Raw genomic sequence first — 14,646 nt, 5'->3', positions numbered from 1 at the left:
TATTGCACCAAAAGTCCAAACTTAGTTTCTTTTCTTTTCTAAAATACATCCTTGCCAGAGCCAGCCGGCAGTGAACCGGAATTCCTCATTTAAGGGGTGAAGACTTGGAAAAGAAATACACAAGAAACAAACAGATGGGGTCAGGAGCCCAAGTCAGCAGCCCAAGAAGGCTGTGAGCTTAAGACTGTAGCACCATTTATTTCTAAATCCAGTCTTATAGATTTTCTTGAAACCAGGAAACTGTCAGGGGTTACAGTTGCACCAAATGGTAATCAGATCTCTGATCCATTAATCAGAAGGTCATAAAGCAATAACACATTTGTATCAAATGGTAATCAAGTCTCAACGGAAAGATAAAGCATAAATCAATACAGTCAGGAAGTTCAAAATACCAACAGTATAGCTCAAAGTTTATAGGCATGGCATCATGACAGCTCATTTCTTTGTCTGGTTATCTTACTCAGTGATACAGATTCATGGGACAGTCTGACTTCACACTCTAGCTCCCAACACATCCTATTGCAAAGTAGCATAAAAACAAATCATGAGGAGCATTCCTTTAAACCCATTCCCCAATTTAATACATTTTAGAGGGCAGTTTAAGAAAGAGTAATCACATCACCCACATTTTACCTTCAGATTTCCAGTGTCAGTCTGTGAGGGGAAAAAGACAGGATAAATATGGTCCACTCAGTCAATCTGACTAGGTTTAGATGAATGACCTTTGTGCCAGCTTATCTTCTTTCACCAAGTGTAGAACCTCCCTAGGGCCTGTCCCACCATGGGAACCCAGAGCTGCACCTTTGGCAGTTCACCTCTCACCCCCAAATATAGGCACACAGGCCTCTACTAAGTTTTCCCTGACCTTTCTCTTGGCATTTGATTATTTGAGCTGTTTTTAAAAGACAGACAAGCATACATGGCCATGGCAGAGGCCTCCTCACTAGAAAGGCAGAGTCCTCGTGTAGCCTCCTGTCTTACTCACAGCCTGTGCCCAAGGGAGCCCAGCTTGCAGACTGTAGCAGTGGTGTCCATGGGCTCTGCAGACCATCAGCCTTGCAGAGATCCTGATGCAGAACTACAACCTCTGGGAGTGCTATGCATAGGCCTCCAGGTGCCTGACAAGCTGTACAAAGACTTCATCTGCCAGAGCAGTGACATACTCCTTTATGAGCTGATTACCCTCTATGGCTATGAAAGTCAAAGCCCATATGGGAGCAGGAGAGTGAGGGCAGCGATTCGGCCCCCTTTCTCCTGGACATGACCCTGGACAAGAACCAAATTGCAAAGAATTTGCTTTCAGGAGAAGAGGATGAGACAAAGTCTTTGGCTGATGTCCTCACTCCATCTGTCACCTCCAGGAGGCCTCCAACCTCATCCCTAACCAGCTTCCTGGCTAACAAAGACAAAGAGCCCCACTCCTTTCCCTCCTCTGACACGAAAGAAGACTCTTCCTGCCAACAAGTGTAAGAAGGAGATCATGGTAGGGCCTCAGTTCCAAGCCAACCTTGGCAGCCTGCATCTGAACCAACATAGCAAGAAGATCTATGAGAACGAAGACCAGCTACTCTATCCTTCCAGATATGGAGGTGGAGAAGTTCTTGTACAGAGCCATGAAGTGGAGGTGGCACGAGATGGCTGGCAGTCAGATCACAGAAGGTGAGCCTGTAAAAGACAATGAGCAAGCACTGTATAAGCTAGTGAAGATGGGAGTGAGGAGGATCGCTGGAACTTTGAGCACAGCTTCTGTGTCCATGGAATGAACTTCCACATGATCCAGGCCAACAAGGTGTACATATGGTCAGTAGGAGAGGGTGTGGAGTACCACTACCTGTGAAAGAAGTCTGAACACTTTGACTACTTTGTCCAGCAGTCACAGCTAGGCTGGAGGAAGCTTGTTTCAACCAGAACTACAGATGCTGACCAGGACCTGGATAACGTTGACTTGGACCCTGGCAGGGGCACACACAAAGCCACTAAGTGTGGACAGCACGACCCATAGTCTTGAGCAGCCTTGAGCAGCCTAGTCTGGGCTGTGATATCCTCTCCACCTCAGAACCAGGGCCCTACCCACTACAGCAGATGGAGGAGCCCTCCACTGAGCTCCCTGCACTGGCTGGCCCAACGGAGTTCCCATTAGCTGCAGCTATTCCCCAGCCAGGTGCCAGCCTGAGACTGGCTGTGGACTTTACCCTGCCGAGGAGCCACCATTTATGTTCAGTCACTGTGAGTCTGAGTAGGGACCCAGAAGAGCCTGAGTTTGGACTCATCAGCATTGGGGATATGACTCCCTTCCTGGCTGGGCACCCAGTGAGCTTGGCTCCTGCGCTGCATTGCATCACACTGCAATGTGATGACCTTTTGATCACTGGCAGCAGACAGGTGCATGTGGCCCGAACTGCATGTGGGCCAAGCTTGCCTATTTGTCTTCCTGATCCTCCCCAACTCGGGCCTCAGGGACACCTTCTCTCCTTGACACAGTGGAACCCAGTGAGATGGCTGGACCACTGACCTCGGTCTCTCACACAGACTGGACCAGGGCCACGACAACCCCAGGCCCCAGCACCAGGCACCACCACCCATCTCACTAGGCTGCCGCCACACCATGGGACCAATCGGGCAGCCAAGTGCAGAGAAGGCCGGTCCCTCAGGATGTAGGGCAGAGCTGGCCACCTTGCCCCTACCAGCTGGCCAAGGTGAGGGTAAGCAGCACTGCCCAGGGGGACAGGCAGGACACTACCCTGCACCAGCAGCCACAGACTGGGCTCCTCAGCATGGCTGGCAGGGCTGTGCTCTGAGGTTCCATGCTGGACCTGTGGGCCAGAGAGCCATATACCTCACTGCCTGCCCTCTGCTTCCCACCCATCCTCACTTCAGAAAAAGCTGCACTTTACTCCCACATCTGCTGCCTCCTGCCTCCCTCATCCTGCCCTGGCCCACTGGCCAGCAGTGAGACAGATGGGGCCCTCAGCAGCCTGATGTCGGGGAGAAGATGGTGGTGGTCACTCACCCCTTCCTGCCTCTCCCTTGGCCCAAGAGACTTCTGGTCTGAAAGCACTGGCCACTGAACTCCAGCCGCCAGCCACCCTTGATCCTGTTGGTCTTATTTCTGTTGGAGATGTCCCAGAAAAAAAGGTCTAGGGAGGCCTCATCCTTTTTTTTTGGCCTTCCCCATTTTATTTATGTTGGAGTGGGGTCGTAGGGGCAGGCAACTCCTGCCCCAGGAGGGCAGAGCCTTGTTGTTCTCAAGCCTCTGCAGCTGTACTTGACTCCCTCCCCACTGAGGGCGGCATTGTGAAATGCATCTGCCTTTGAACCCTTTGCTGTTTCATTCATTAAACTTGATTTGAAGCCAAAAAAAGAAAAAGAAAAAAGACAAACAAAGTTTCTAACAATGATAAACAAAATTTTACTAATACTTATTCCCAAATTTTAACTTGGGGAAATAAATTCCAAATTCTCTGATACCTTTTTGCTAAACTGGATACAATGTTCACAATGTAAATAGCTCTATGCATTATAATACCAGATTGTTAAAGTGCCAATTTCAGAATCTTTAGGAAAAAAAATTAACCAGTTCCTCTTTAAAACAATGTAATGATCTTTTGAGACATTTGAAATACCCAAACTTAATCATTTTTCTTGCAGTTTAGATTTAAATTTACACAATTATCCTTTTGGATAATTGGATGAGTATAAATTCATCCATTGTTTTACACAGCATGCTGACAATTTAATCTTGAACATGTTTGCTCACATACACAATTACACACATACTCACAAGTATGTACACAATTATTATCAGCTGTGTATTTTCTGGAATTTTTAGTGTCAAGAGATTTTTGCCAATCTTACTCTTACAGGTGACAACCAATTTTTAAAACAAAACTTTTAACAAGGCAACTTAGCTGAAATTTATTTTTCCAGAGCTTGTTTCTGATGTCACACACATTACCATAAAACATTCTGCAGACGAAAACTAGGCAAGAGTCTTGTCACTGAATTTAGCCCACCCAAAGATGACTCTAGTCCTTTCCCCAATTTTGACGAGACCAACTCACATGCTAGTTGATGCCAGGGCCAGATATCCTGGTGGGCCCACTGTAGGGCCAGCTTCATCAGGGGGTCCTCCTGCAGTGTGCAAGGGAAGGACATTTGAATTGGCCAGCTCTGGAGGAGCTGCCCTGTTAGTTCTCCCTCAGGTCCTCGCAACCAGTCCTTCCACAGTTGACATCACCACCCTCCTCATCTGGCAATACTGGTGGCTCAGCCATGGCATTCTTAGGCATTACAGTTGGCTGTTCAGAAAGAGGAAAAAAATCAAGTCTTCCTCAATACCACCTTTTAATACAAGGTAGAGAGGCTACGAGGTTTTAATTTCACTCTTTAATTTCAGTTTTAGTGGGGCGGTCTCTGTTGTACCCTAAGTTCGTGATCCCCCCGAAAGACCACCAGAGACCATGACCAATGCAAGCCACAAAGAGCCGTATATTGCAAGCTCGAGCGTGGTCCTCCGAGCCCATGAAATCAGAGACACTTGGAGGCCCCGAGCACAGAGTCAGCACAGTTTTTATAGTACAGAACAAACAAGTTTGGTGAATTTCCATTTTCACAATATTATAGTTAATTAACCCTTACATTGATGGACTCCTTAACCCCTTATCTGCTTTATTAACTGTAAACAGTTGTGAAGCACAGCTGCTGATTCAGGGACGAATTCCCCATGTCTCCACTAAGTCTCTGAATGAATAGCTTAGGCATTTTGTAATCGTTCTGAGAAGGAATTAGTGGAAATAATCACCAGCTGTCTGCAAGATGGAGGCAGTTTTTACAAGATGGATTCTGACTAGTTACAGTTTCTCAGCTTCAGCTCTTCGGTCTCGACAGCCAGAATTCTTCTCAGCAATTGTTCCTGAGGGGGTTAAAAAGAGTTTTAACCAAGAAGGAGGGTTTTCGACTAGATCTTGCCAGACTAGAAAGTATGGAATTTGGTCTCAGCACCCACCTGGCCCTTCCACATTCTTTACTTTAGGTGGTGGCAAGATGGAAAGTTCCTTCAGGTGGCCATCCAGTTGTGAAGGAGGGCCATTCTGTAATACAAAGAGTAATTAGTTGTCCTTTACTGATTTCTCACATTCAAATATTCAGCCCTTCCCTCATGTCCCTAAAGTTGCCAGTCAGAAAGGAGAGGAGTAGTCTGAGTTGGTCCCATTTCATCCATCACAGAGTAGAATATACACACACCGCAGCCACATAGCCACATACAGCACAGAGAATAAACAAAAATAAGAACACAAAGGACAGTATATGACATGTCAGTGCCAGCGCAAGTGTAACAAGAGGGGATTCCTTATCCCTCAAAACAGAATGGGAGGCAGGACTGTCTTCCAGAACCTCCCAGTTGGTGACTCCCCACACATCCACTTGAGCCTTCTGCCAACCTTTGCAAATCTGACTCCCCCTGCTTATGGTGGGAATCAACCTAGAGGCCCAAATCCACTGGTAGGACTTGAAGCCATGGGTCATACAAATGTTGGGCCCAGAGACAAAGAAACAAAACAAAAGAAAGAAGACAAAGAGACTCACCAATCATCAGTAGACTCTTCAGTTCAGGGATCCTGGGGTCTGGGGGAATCCCGGAGGGCCCCAGATGTTGTGTCCAGAATTGGGGGTCCCCAAAGACCACCAAGGAGCTGAATCCAATGTAAGCACATGAGAGTCCTTTATTGCAAGCTCAAGCTTGGTCCTCTGTGCACTTGGATGCCCAGTGATGCTAAGAGGCCCTGAGCTCAGTTTTACAGAAGTTTTTATAATACTAGGTAAATAAGTCTAGGGGAATTCAAGCTTAACATACACATACCTGGCTGACATTTAGGTTTTGAACCTAACAGCATACATTGTGATTTGCTCACAATTCAAGTTTCAAAATTATACTGTGAAAGCTTCCTTCTTGGTGGGTTAGTCAAGGGTGTTAGTAAAGGGGCTGATGCCTTTTCGTGACTTTTCCAGGAAGGTTCCAGACATCTGGAGGTTTAGATGACTGCTTGTTTCTAAGATAGAGTCACTTTGGCTCTATGGTTCTAAAGGCCAAAGTCTCCCAGGCTCCTCTTTAGGCAGGAGGGTGGGGAGATGGCAGCTGAACAAATTTTGCCTACCTGGTATAACTGTGGCAATTTAAAATTTGAAAGATAAAAAAAAAGCCATAATGGGGAAACTAAATACTATGCTTGACCAGCTCACAGCAGATCCTTCTGCTAGGCTGCCAGAGAGTGAAACTATCTCTCAGAGAGTTGACAATGACCCCCACATCTCACTCACTGGATCCCAAAATCAGATCTATAAGGTTCCAGGTACCTGTAACCCAGTTATTATTACCCTAAAACACTGGGATGCCTTTATCATATCCGGAATATGGGACATTGGAAAAACATGGAGGCCACCAGTCAGGACCCTGGAATGGCGTTTACCATTGAAAAATGTCTCCTTCAGCCCTTTCCTAGCCGAGTGGGCCCACATTGGGGTATTCTCTTACATAAGGCTTCCCCATTCTGCTTGTTGGAGCCTACTACTTCTTCCTCAATGCTTCCTACACTGACTTCCCCTAAACTTATTTTAAATGAGCCTTGGATCTTTGACATGTCCCCCAGAATAGAAAGGGGTTGGAACTCCTATTTCTCAAAGAGGGAGGCCACAGTATGGCTCTGGAAGAGACCTTTTGTTTTTATGCCAATCAATCTGGCATTATCAGAGATACAGAGAAGATCTAAAGGATCATAAAACTCCAGCCACAGTCCTTATCCAATAGTTTCAGGATATGTTTAGCTGGTCCCCCTGGGTAACCACCCTTCTTCTGTTTGGCTGGACCCCTTGAATGGCTTCTTATTGGCATTACTGTCAGGCCTGGTATTCTAGTATTTTACCAATTACATAAAGGGGTGAATTAATTCTGTCAAACTAAGGTCTTACAGTCTCAATATATGTACCTTCCAGAGGATGTACAAGCGTCAGTTTGACTCAATACAAACACAGAGAGGGGAATGTAATGTGGAAAATGGGGGAAATGTATTGTTATGGAATTGTGGAAATTAGGGACTGAAGTTTAGAGCCTTTCCCTTTTCCCCCTTCCCTCTGCCATTGTTTACCCAGACTTAACACTCTTCCCCATGCTTCCCTCAGTCACCCTTTCCCCTGCCTTCAGTTACCCAGAATACAACTGTATCTTGAGACATCTTGGCACCCACAACTTGATGCATCTTGACTATAGATAAAGAAGAAGGAGATTTATGCTGTGAACTGTCCTCTCCCCCACCATGTTTGCTGGCCTCCTTTAAAACCTGCCTGCTTTTGAAGATCAGGGCTGCACTCTGAGATCCCGACCTTGGGCTATAGCCCTATCATGTCAGCTCCTTCCCCGCTCAATAGACTTTAACATTTCAATTGTGTTTGGAGTGGTCTCATAGTTGTCCACCTCTGCACCCCATTGAGGCAGAAAACAATAGAAGTCACTTACACACTTATTTCTCTCCAAAATCTCTTTGATTTTGTATCTCAAATATACATATTTCAACTACTTATAATTCAAACAGTGCCTAGAAGAAGCCAAATAATCCATCAAGCTAATTATTAAGAATCTAGTCTATTCGTTGGTGGGATATGGTGTCTCACAGATGCTTCATCTTTACTGCATGCTCAAAAATACCCAAGGGGCTCCCCTGTTTTGTTTTTTCCTCACAGTACTGGGACCTAAACTCAAGGCCACCAGATGCTAGGCTACACCATTTATGTGACTTGAGTCACACACACCCTTTCTTGCTTGTTGGAAACAAACCTGTTCCTGTGGTCAATTCCAAAGAAATTCTGACCACAAGAGGCAAGAAAACAGGTACCCTAAGAAGCATGGAGCAGTAGCTGGTCATGACTAAGAAGTTCTGAAGCCTCCAGGAGGGCCATTAACCTTAATTGGGCTGGCCACACCCAGACACTGCAGCAATCTATGGTTCTCCCTTCCAGAGCATCATTTTTCCTTCCACTCCCTATATTCTCTCCTCCAGATTCAAGAGTGCATAATATTTCTATCTGCATCATTAGACATAAGGATATTAGTAATGGTCAGAAAGGCCTCATATAGAAGCAAATTTCAAAAACTTCTTTTGTATATACTGCACACATGTCTCTCTGACCAGTTTGGGATCAGATGTGGAGAAACACTGTTTTCTCTTTGGCAATAATAATAGTTTCTCTTTGCTTCCCCACTTCATTTGCCAGGTGCTCACCAGAGCTTCTAAGCATGAGAATGCTTTGTTTGCTTTTTGCCCTGAGCTCTAAGATGGTAGGCTGGCATTCCTAAGAAGATGCTGTCTGAGTAATGTGGGAAGCACATATATTCAACATCTCCCTGTGTAACATCTATGATAATGCTTTTCTGCTTTAAATGCTGATATGAAAGTTAGTAGAATAGAAGGCAATAGGGGAATCAAATGTATGGAACTTGAAGATAGCACAATAAGCTAAAAATGAAATGGTGGAGGGGAAAGGGAGGAATAAGCACTACCAAAGAATGTGATCTGTTAATTATGTTATTGAGGAGTGTAGAAAAATATATATCTATATTTTTGATGAACCTGTGCTAGCCATTTGCATTTTTGAATTTGTACTGAATTTGTATTTTCTTTAACTCACCTTTCTGCTTCTGTATACTTGCTTGCCATAACCTTGAGGAAGGTAACAGCAGTTCTCCTGACTAATCTACAACCACTTACTCGTCCTTGGGCCCCAGACGCTCCCGGATCTGGAGCATGAGTTACCCTCTGGAAGGGAGTGCACACATTCCAGACCCTCCACCTAGGCCTGGAGCTAGAGATAGTGGCCATCTGGCACCTGCAAGGTCGGACTTGCGGGGGGCCAGCAAACTAGGGCAAATATCAATCAATCGCAAGCCCGTTACCATGGAGATAAAACTATCCTCCTGAATCACCATAGGGGCTCCGTCCAATCAGTTCAAAGTACTACAGCCCGATAGCCCGACCAATGATTAGCCTAGGCCGCTTTCCCTCCTTTGTGTTGCGCCAATCATTGCTAGAAGTTTGGTATGAATTTTCCCACGTGGTGTATCGATTCATTACTAATGTTTGCTGGGGCCTTCCCCCTACCAAAGAATGTATAAAAGGATCGGTAATTTGGGGCTCAGGGCCTCTGGTCTGCACTTTACTATCAGTGCGCAGAGACCTGTGCTCGAGCTCGTTGCAGTTTGCGTTGATCTTTGGCCTCTGGCGATCCTTCCGGAGGGCTTCCAGTTTCTGGGCATTATATTATGTGGAAGTATGTTATCTGTTATCTGTTAATTAATGACAAAAGGAATGAAGAAATAAGGACAGATAATTAACTCTGGTGCAACAACCTTATAGGAAATAGAAAGAGCTCTAGTTCGTCCCATTTAACTCAAGACCAAGAAGGCCCAAAGTGTCTTCTTATGGCCTGTCTATACCACGTGCTCCCTTTCAAACCTGCTATATTTCTTTCCTAATGAATGTTCTTGTCACCATTGCTATGTTCTCATCTTGCTGGGTTACTCTTCTTTCAGGCTCAAAGACACAAGTCAATTTAGGTACTCTAAATTTCTGGTAGCATAGTTATATCAGTATGTTGGCCAGGAAGTTAGGGATTAAATACTTCTAACTTGGAATCACTGGAAGTTAATATCTTTTCATGCTGTGACTTGGATAGAACTAATTCATATCCAGATATCTTCTTGTGTGTGCCTCTACGTCTTGGCTCCAATCTGTCTCTTCTGATAGGCAGACTGTAAAAACCTTTTGCATCTGGTTTCTAGCCTACTGGTTTGGGATGTTGAGTAATAGGAGGGGCCAGGGTCCTGACTAATTTATTCTTTCATTACTATTCCACTTGTATGAACAGGACTGTTGCTGTCTTACAGATCCTCACCTTAGACAAAACCTTTGAAGCATACCTTTAGGATGGAGGGAACTCCTGCCACCTTAAGAGACTCAGGTTGTGTTCTTGACACACAGTAGATCTGGTACTTTACTGTCTTCTAGTGCAATTATTGGCCTTCAGGTAATCTTCAGCTAAGCAGGGAAAAACACACACATTATGAATCACACTTCATGTATTCCTGGTGCAAGAGAGCAGGCAACCCAGCCTGAGGCTGACTTTGACTTCTTTGTGGAAAAAAGATCATAGGTGAATGTTACATGTCATAATGGGGGAGGGGAAAGTGGCAAGGGTAAAAGGGTACCTCTCTAGCGACTATCATCTCCCACCATAGCTAGTAATATTAAAGATGTAAGCTATTTACAATCTAGTGGGAAGCACAGGGGCCTATGCAGAATAGAATTTGATGTGACTAAGTCAGGCAGCATCAGGTAAATACTGGTGCACAATGGAACATGGAGGGCAGAGCAACAAAGATAGGATGGAACATTCATAAAATATTTGTGTGTGATTAGGTTGGCTATTATTTAAAAGCTTTTAGTTTAAATCAAATAGGCTTTTAATTTAAATTAAAAGCTTATCTGAACTTTTCTCTAAGGTCAAGATTAATACATTGATGTAAACCAAGCATGTAATTCTTTATGTCCTATAATAATGTAGCTGCCTTAAGGATATTGTGCTGGACATAACATCTGCATAAAAGCAACTGGCTTAAGTGAAATATGACTTATCAAAGTAGTTGCAAATGTATCATGATCTTCTCAAGCTCTCAACTACTTAGGAAACTAAGTCAAAGTCCATTTGAATGTCTAGTCATGTCAAGGTCTTTTAAAAAGCAACCTTATAACTAAGTACATAAACCTGTAATGCTAAATATTGCTGCCTACCAAACACTTTTGTGCCTGAGCAGGCTTTGAGCCATGATCTTCAGCTCTCAGTCTTCTGAATAGCTAAGCTTACTGGCACTAAGAGGGAAATGGCTCTTAACTATCACTGCCCAGTAACCATCCTGTATAACTTCCAATTGTACAAGAACTTATTCTTCCCTTCTTTTCCCTGTTATTCCAATAGAGCCTCCATAACTTTGTTTAAATACTACTTAAAAGCTGGTCACCTTGATGCTATTTGTCCAATAGGCCCTAAGATGAGACTGTACTCTCTCAGGCTAATGCTCAGTCTAGGAATACAATACAATATGCAAACTACAATGGATGCATTCAACTTGTCTTTAAAAATGCTAAAGGCACCCAGGCATGGTGGATCATTCAGGAGGGTGAGATCTGAGAATCAAGGTTCAAAGCCAGCCCACGCACTACAAAACCAGAGATTCTTATCTCCAATTAATCACTAGAAAACAGGAAGTGGAGCTGTTGCTCTTGGGTGGGACAGTAGCTTTGAGCTGAAGAGCTCAAGGAAAACACCCAGGCCCAGAGTTCAAGCCCCATGAACACCCCCTCCAAAAAAATGCTAAAGGCACCCATGATTAGATGGCTAATCCTTTATATTTAACCTTCCCTTCTGCTCTTCTGCAAACTAACTCTGTTTACAGACACCTGCCAGCCAGCTGGACTGGCATCTGCTCTTTATCTTACTTGTTTTCTCCATCTCAGTTTTCTTAGGTGACCAAGTCTTTGATGTTCACTGAAAGGCCCCTGTTTTGTCCTCAGCACAAGATTTAAAAAAAAAAGGCAGTCAAACCTTCTTACTCTTGGCTACAGCAGCAAGATAAAAAAAAGAAAGGCAATCAAAACCTCCCACTCATGGCTATAGTCAAAGTTGTGAGGAAGGAAACTAGGCTTAGGACTTGGCATTACTACCTCTCAAACTGTCAAACTCTTTCAACCACCTTTCAGACATCAGTAGTTAAGATGTTCCTTCTTTTTCCCCTTTCCAGTAAGTAGAAAGAAGAAAAGGGCCAGCCCAGCGGCTCATGTCAGTAATTGTAGCTACTTAGGAGGCTGAGCTGCTCTGAGGATCAAAGCTAGTCTGGGCACAAAAGAACCTGAGACTAATCTCCAGTTAACCTCTAGAAAATAGGAAGTGGGGCTCAAGGGTAGGGTGGTAGCCTTGAGCTAAAGAGCTCAGCAATAGAGCCCAGGTGGAGTTCAAACCTCATGACCCATAGAAGAAGAGGAAGAAGAGGAAGAAGAAGGAGAAGAAGAAGAAGAAGAAGAAGAAGAAGAAGAAGAAGAAGAAGAAGAAGAAGAAGGGGAAGAGGAGGAGGAGGAGGAGGAGGAAGAGGAGGAGGAGGAGAAGAAGAAGAGGAGGGGTAGATGGGAGAGGAGAGGGAAGAAGAGGAAGGGGGGAGGAGAAGGAAGAAATGTTAGCTCCAAGTAGCCAGGTATCCTTATGTTGAGGCTCCAGACCAATGTTCTGATTTATGAGAACCTTGCCCTTTCCCCTTGTCTGGCTGTATCCCATAGGGTAGATGCCAAACAAGTCTTTAGATTAATGAACACCACACCTGCCATCTATTCCCACCTCCATCCCAGTGCACATGTGCCCCTTCCCTTGCCCATTGGTGACTCATTAGGCATGTTATTTATATCTCTCTATTAGCTGCTTTCTTATCAATCCCTGCCAGACCACACTAGCATTTTCCTTGGACCCACTACAAATGCCCAAAGCCTGTAAGTGGGAATGAATCTACCATTGGCTGGAAGTTGCCAATAAACTTGTGTTCATGTTGAGCTATCTGTCTATCCTCTACAGCTTGTTGTGAGTCCAACCATAAATCAGTAACTTAAATAAATAACTTTTCTCCTTCAGGAACAAGTTAAAAAGCAAGCTAAATCCAGAGCTGTCAGAGGGGAAGAACAAGAAACAATGGAGCAAGGGCAAACGAAACAATCAAAGCTCACAAAACATGAAGAAACTACAAAAGAAGGCAATTTAAATGAAAAGACACTAATAACATATTCAATGTCTCCCACAAAACATTAGAAGAGATAGCTCCACTGGTTGCAGGAAATGATTTTGAGAATAGGAACTTCCCTAGTGTTCTTTATGTTACTCTATCCAGTCCTTGAATTTAGTGATTACAACAGTTGTATAAGGAAAACAATATTAGAATCTCCATTTCACAGATGAGAGACTAAGGTATTCATAACTTGAGCCATTCAATAACATGCCCACTAGGGGAAACAGTCAGTACTGAAGGAAAGAATCTTGCTCTAGAAGAGGTAGAACTATACAGTTCCTTTTATGCCCTCATTTTCCACAAGAGAATATTGAATGGCTTCTGGAATCATTTGTGAAGAGTAGTAAAAAAATAATAATAGGAGGCTTGAGATGCCATCACAGAATGTGCAAGAAATACAGATGCCCTTATGACCCTAGAGAAACTGTTATTAAATCATAGAGATAGGGGTGTTGCCAAGATATCTGTGGAAGCTAAATTCTCCACAGGAATTCCCTAGGAGAATGCAACAGGGATCTACTCCAGATAACACATTCATCAACAGCTTAGATTTAATTGAACTCATTGGGTACAGCTGATGCTGTGCAATCGAAGGGAGAGCCTTCAATGATGGCAGAACTCATGTTCATATTGAGGAGCTAAAAAAAGAGCCCCCCATTCTGTGGCAGTAACCATCTTGCTGTTTATATAAATTATGAGTGACCCAAAAGCACACATAAATTAAAGAAACAGAATTGCAATGCCATTAAGTCCCAGACACTGACCTATGTTAAAATTAACCAAAACTCAGGTAAATTCAAGGGAGGGCATTTGTTTCCTAAGCCATAAAACTACTCTCTGACAGTTGAATGGGCCATTAGCCTAGGGAGTTCCCTATACCACCTTATCTCACCGTTCCCCGCCCCATGGCTGTAAATCTGTGATTTTTGCCTTTAAGAAGACTGTGTAGACCCTGATTAACAACTCCATCCCAGCCTTATAGATGAGTTCCCTGCCTGGCTTGTACCTGCAATAAACCTTGCTTTTGCATTTCAGATGCCTCAATCTTTGTGGTTTTCTTTGGGGACCCTGTCTCAGGGCACAACATTTTGGCGCCCAACATGTGGCCCATGCGAGTTCCCCTAGGAACTCCACGGAGACCCTCTGGAGCCCGGAAGATTTGTTGCTCAGTAACTGGTAAGAGCACTTGCTGTTTGTCTGTGTCTGTGTTGTTGCCTTCTCTACTTTCATTCTGTGGTGATCGCATCTGTATCTGGAACAGACATGTCCAGACAATGATCCTAGAGGGAAAGGGAGATGTCACTCTCCCTGCCTGGGCAAAGGGTCTCTGGACCCTAAGCCATCTGGGGGCACTGGAAGGGTGTCTGTCTGTTTTACACTCCCCAGGGAGGGAGGGGAAGATTCCTCCCTGCACCAGGTGGAGTGTGTCTGGGTAGCTCCCAAGTGAGAGTAAGGGAGTGCAGTCTGATAATCAGTCCCAGAAACTTTCTGTTGTCTTTTTTAATTTGTTGCTTGTTATCTGTCATCTGTTTGTTTTTAGTCTACCAGTCTTCCTATTTTATTCTTTTAACATGGGAGGCAGCGCCTCTACTCCTTTAGATCTGACCCTTGCACATTGGCAGGATGTGCAGGAGACTGCCAGTAACAACAGTGTAATCATTAAAAAGAAAAGGGGTCATTCTCTGATCTTCTGAGTGGCCCACAATTTTGCGTGGCCCACCAGTGGAACGTTTGACCTGGCTACCATCCAGAGGGTACAAGAAATCACCTTCCAT

General features: G+C 44.3%; 1 protein-coding gene and 1 pseudogene across 1 annotated transcript in view; one reads left to right on the top strand and one right to left on the bottom strand.

The window, feature by feature from the left end:
• The first annotated feature begins 925 nt into the window (after positions 1 to 925).
• Positions 926 to 2,511, top strand: LOC150040337 (mesoderm induction early response protein 2 pseudogene; annotated as a pseudogene).
• A 6,494-nt stretch (positions 2,512 to 9,005) lies between these two features.
• The window catches only part of LOC150040336 (transcription factor Sox-1b-like), a 44,092-nt gene continuing 38,451 nt past the window's right edge, over positions 9,006 to 14,646 (bottom strand). Inside the window, 2 exon segments of the mRNA XM_090327352.1 lie at positions 9,006 to 9,296; positions 13,911 to 14,123. Of these exon segments, the coding sequence (XP_090183478.1) occupies positions 9,006 to 9,296; positions 13,911 to 14,123 (504 nt within the window).

This window comes from Megascapheus bottae, chromosome Y (assembly GCF_031878675.1).
Source record: "Megascapheus bottae isolate mThoBot1 chromosome Y, mThoBot2.hap1, whole genome shotgun sequence".
NCBI classification, from domain to species: Eukaryota; Metazoa; Chordata; class Mammalia; order Rodentia; family Geomyidae; genus Megascapheus; species Megascapheus bottae.
Note: the sequence above shows the minus strand (reverse complement) of the source record. Positions and strands in the feature narration are given on the sequence as shown.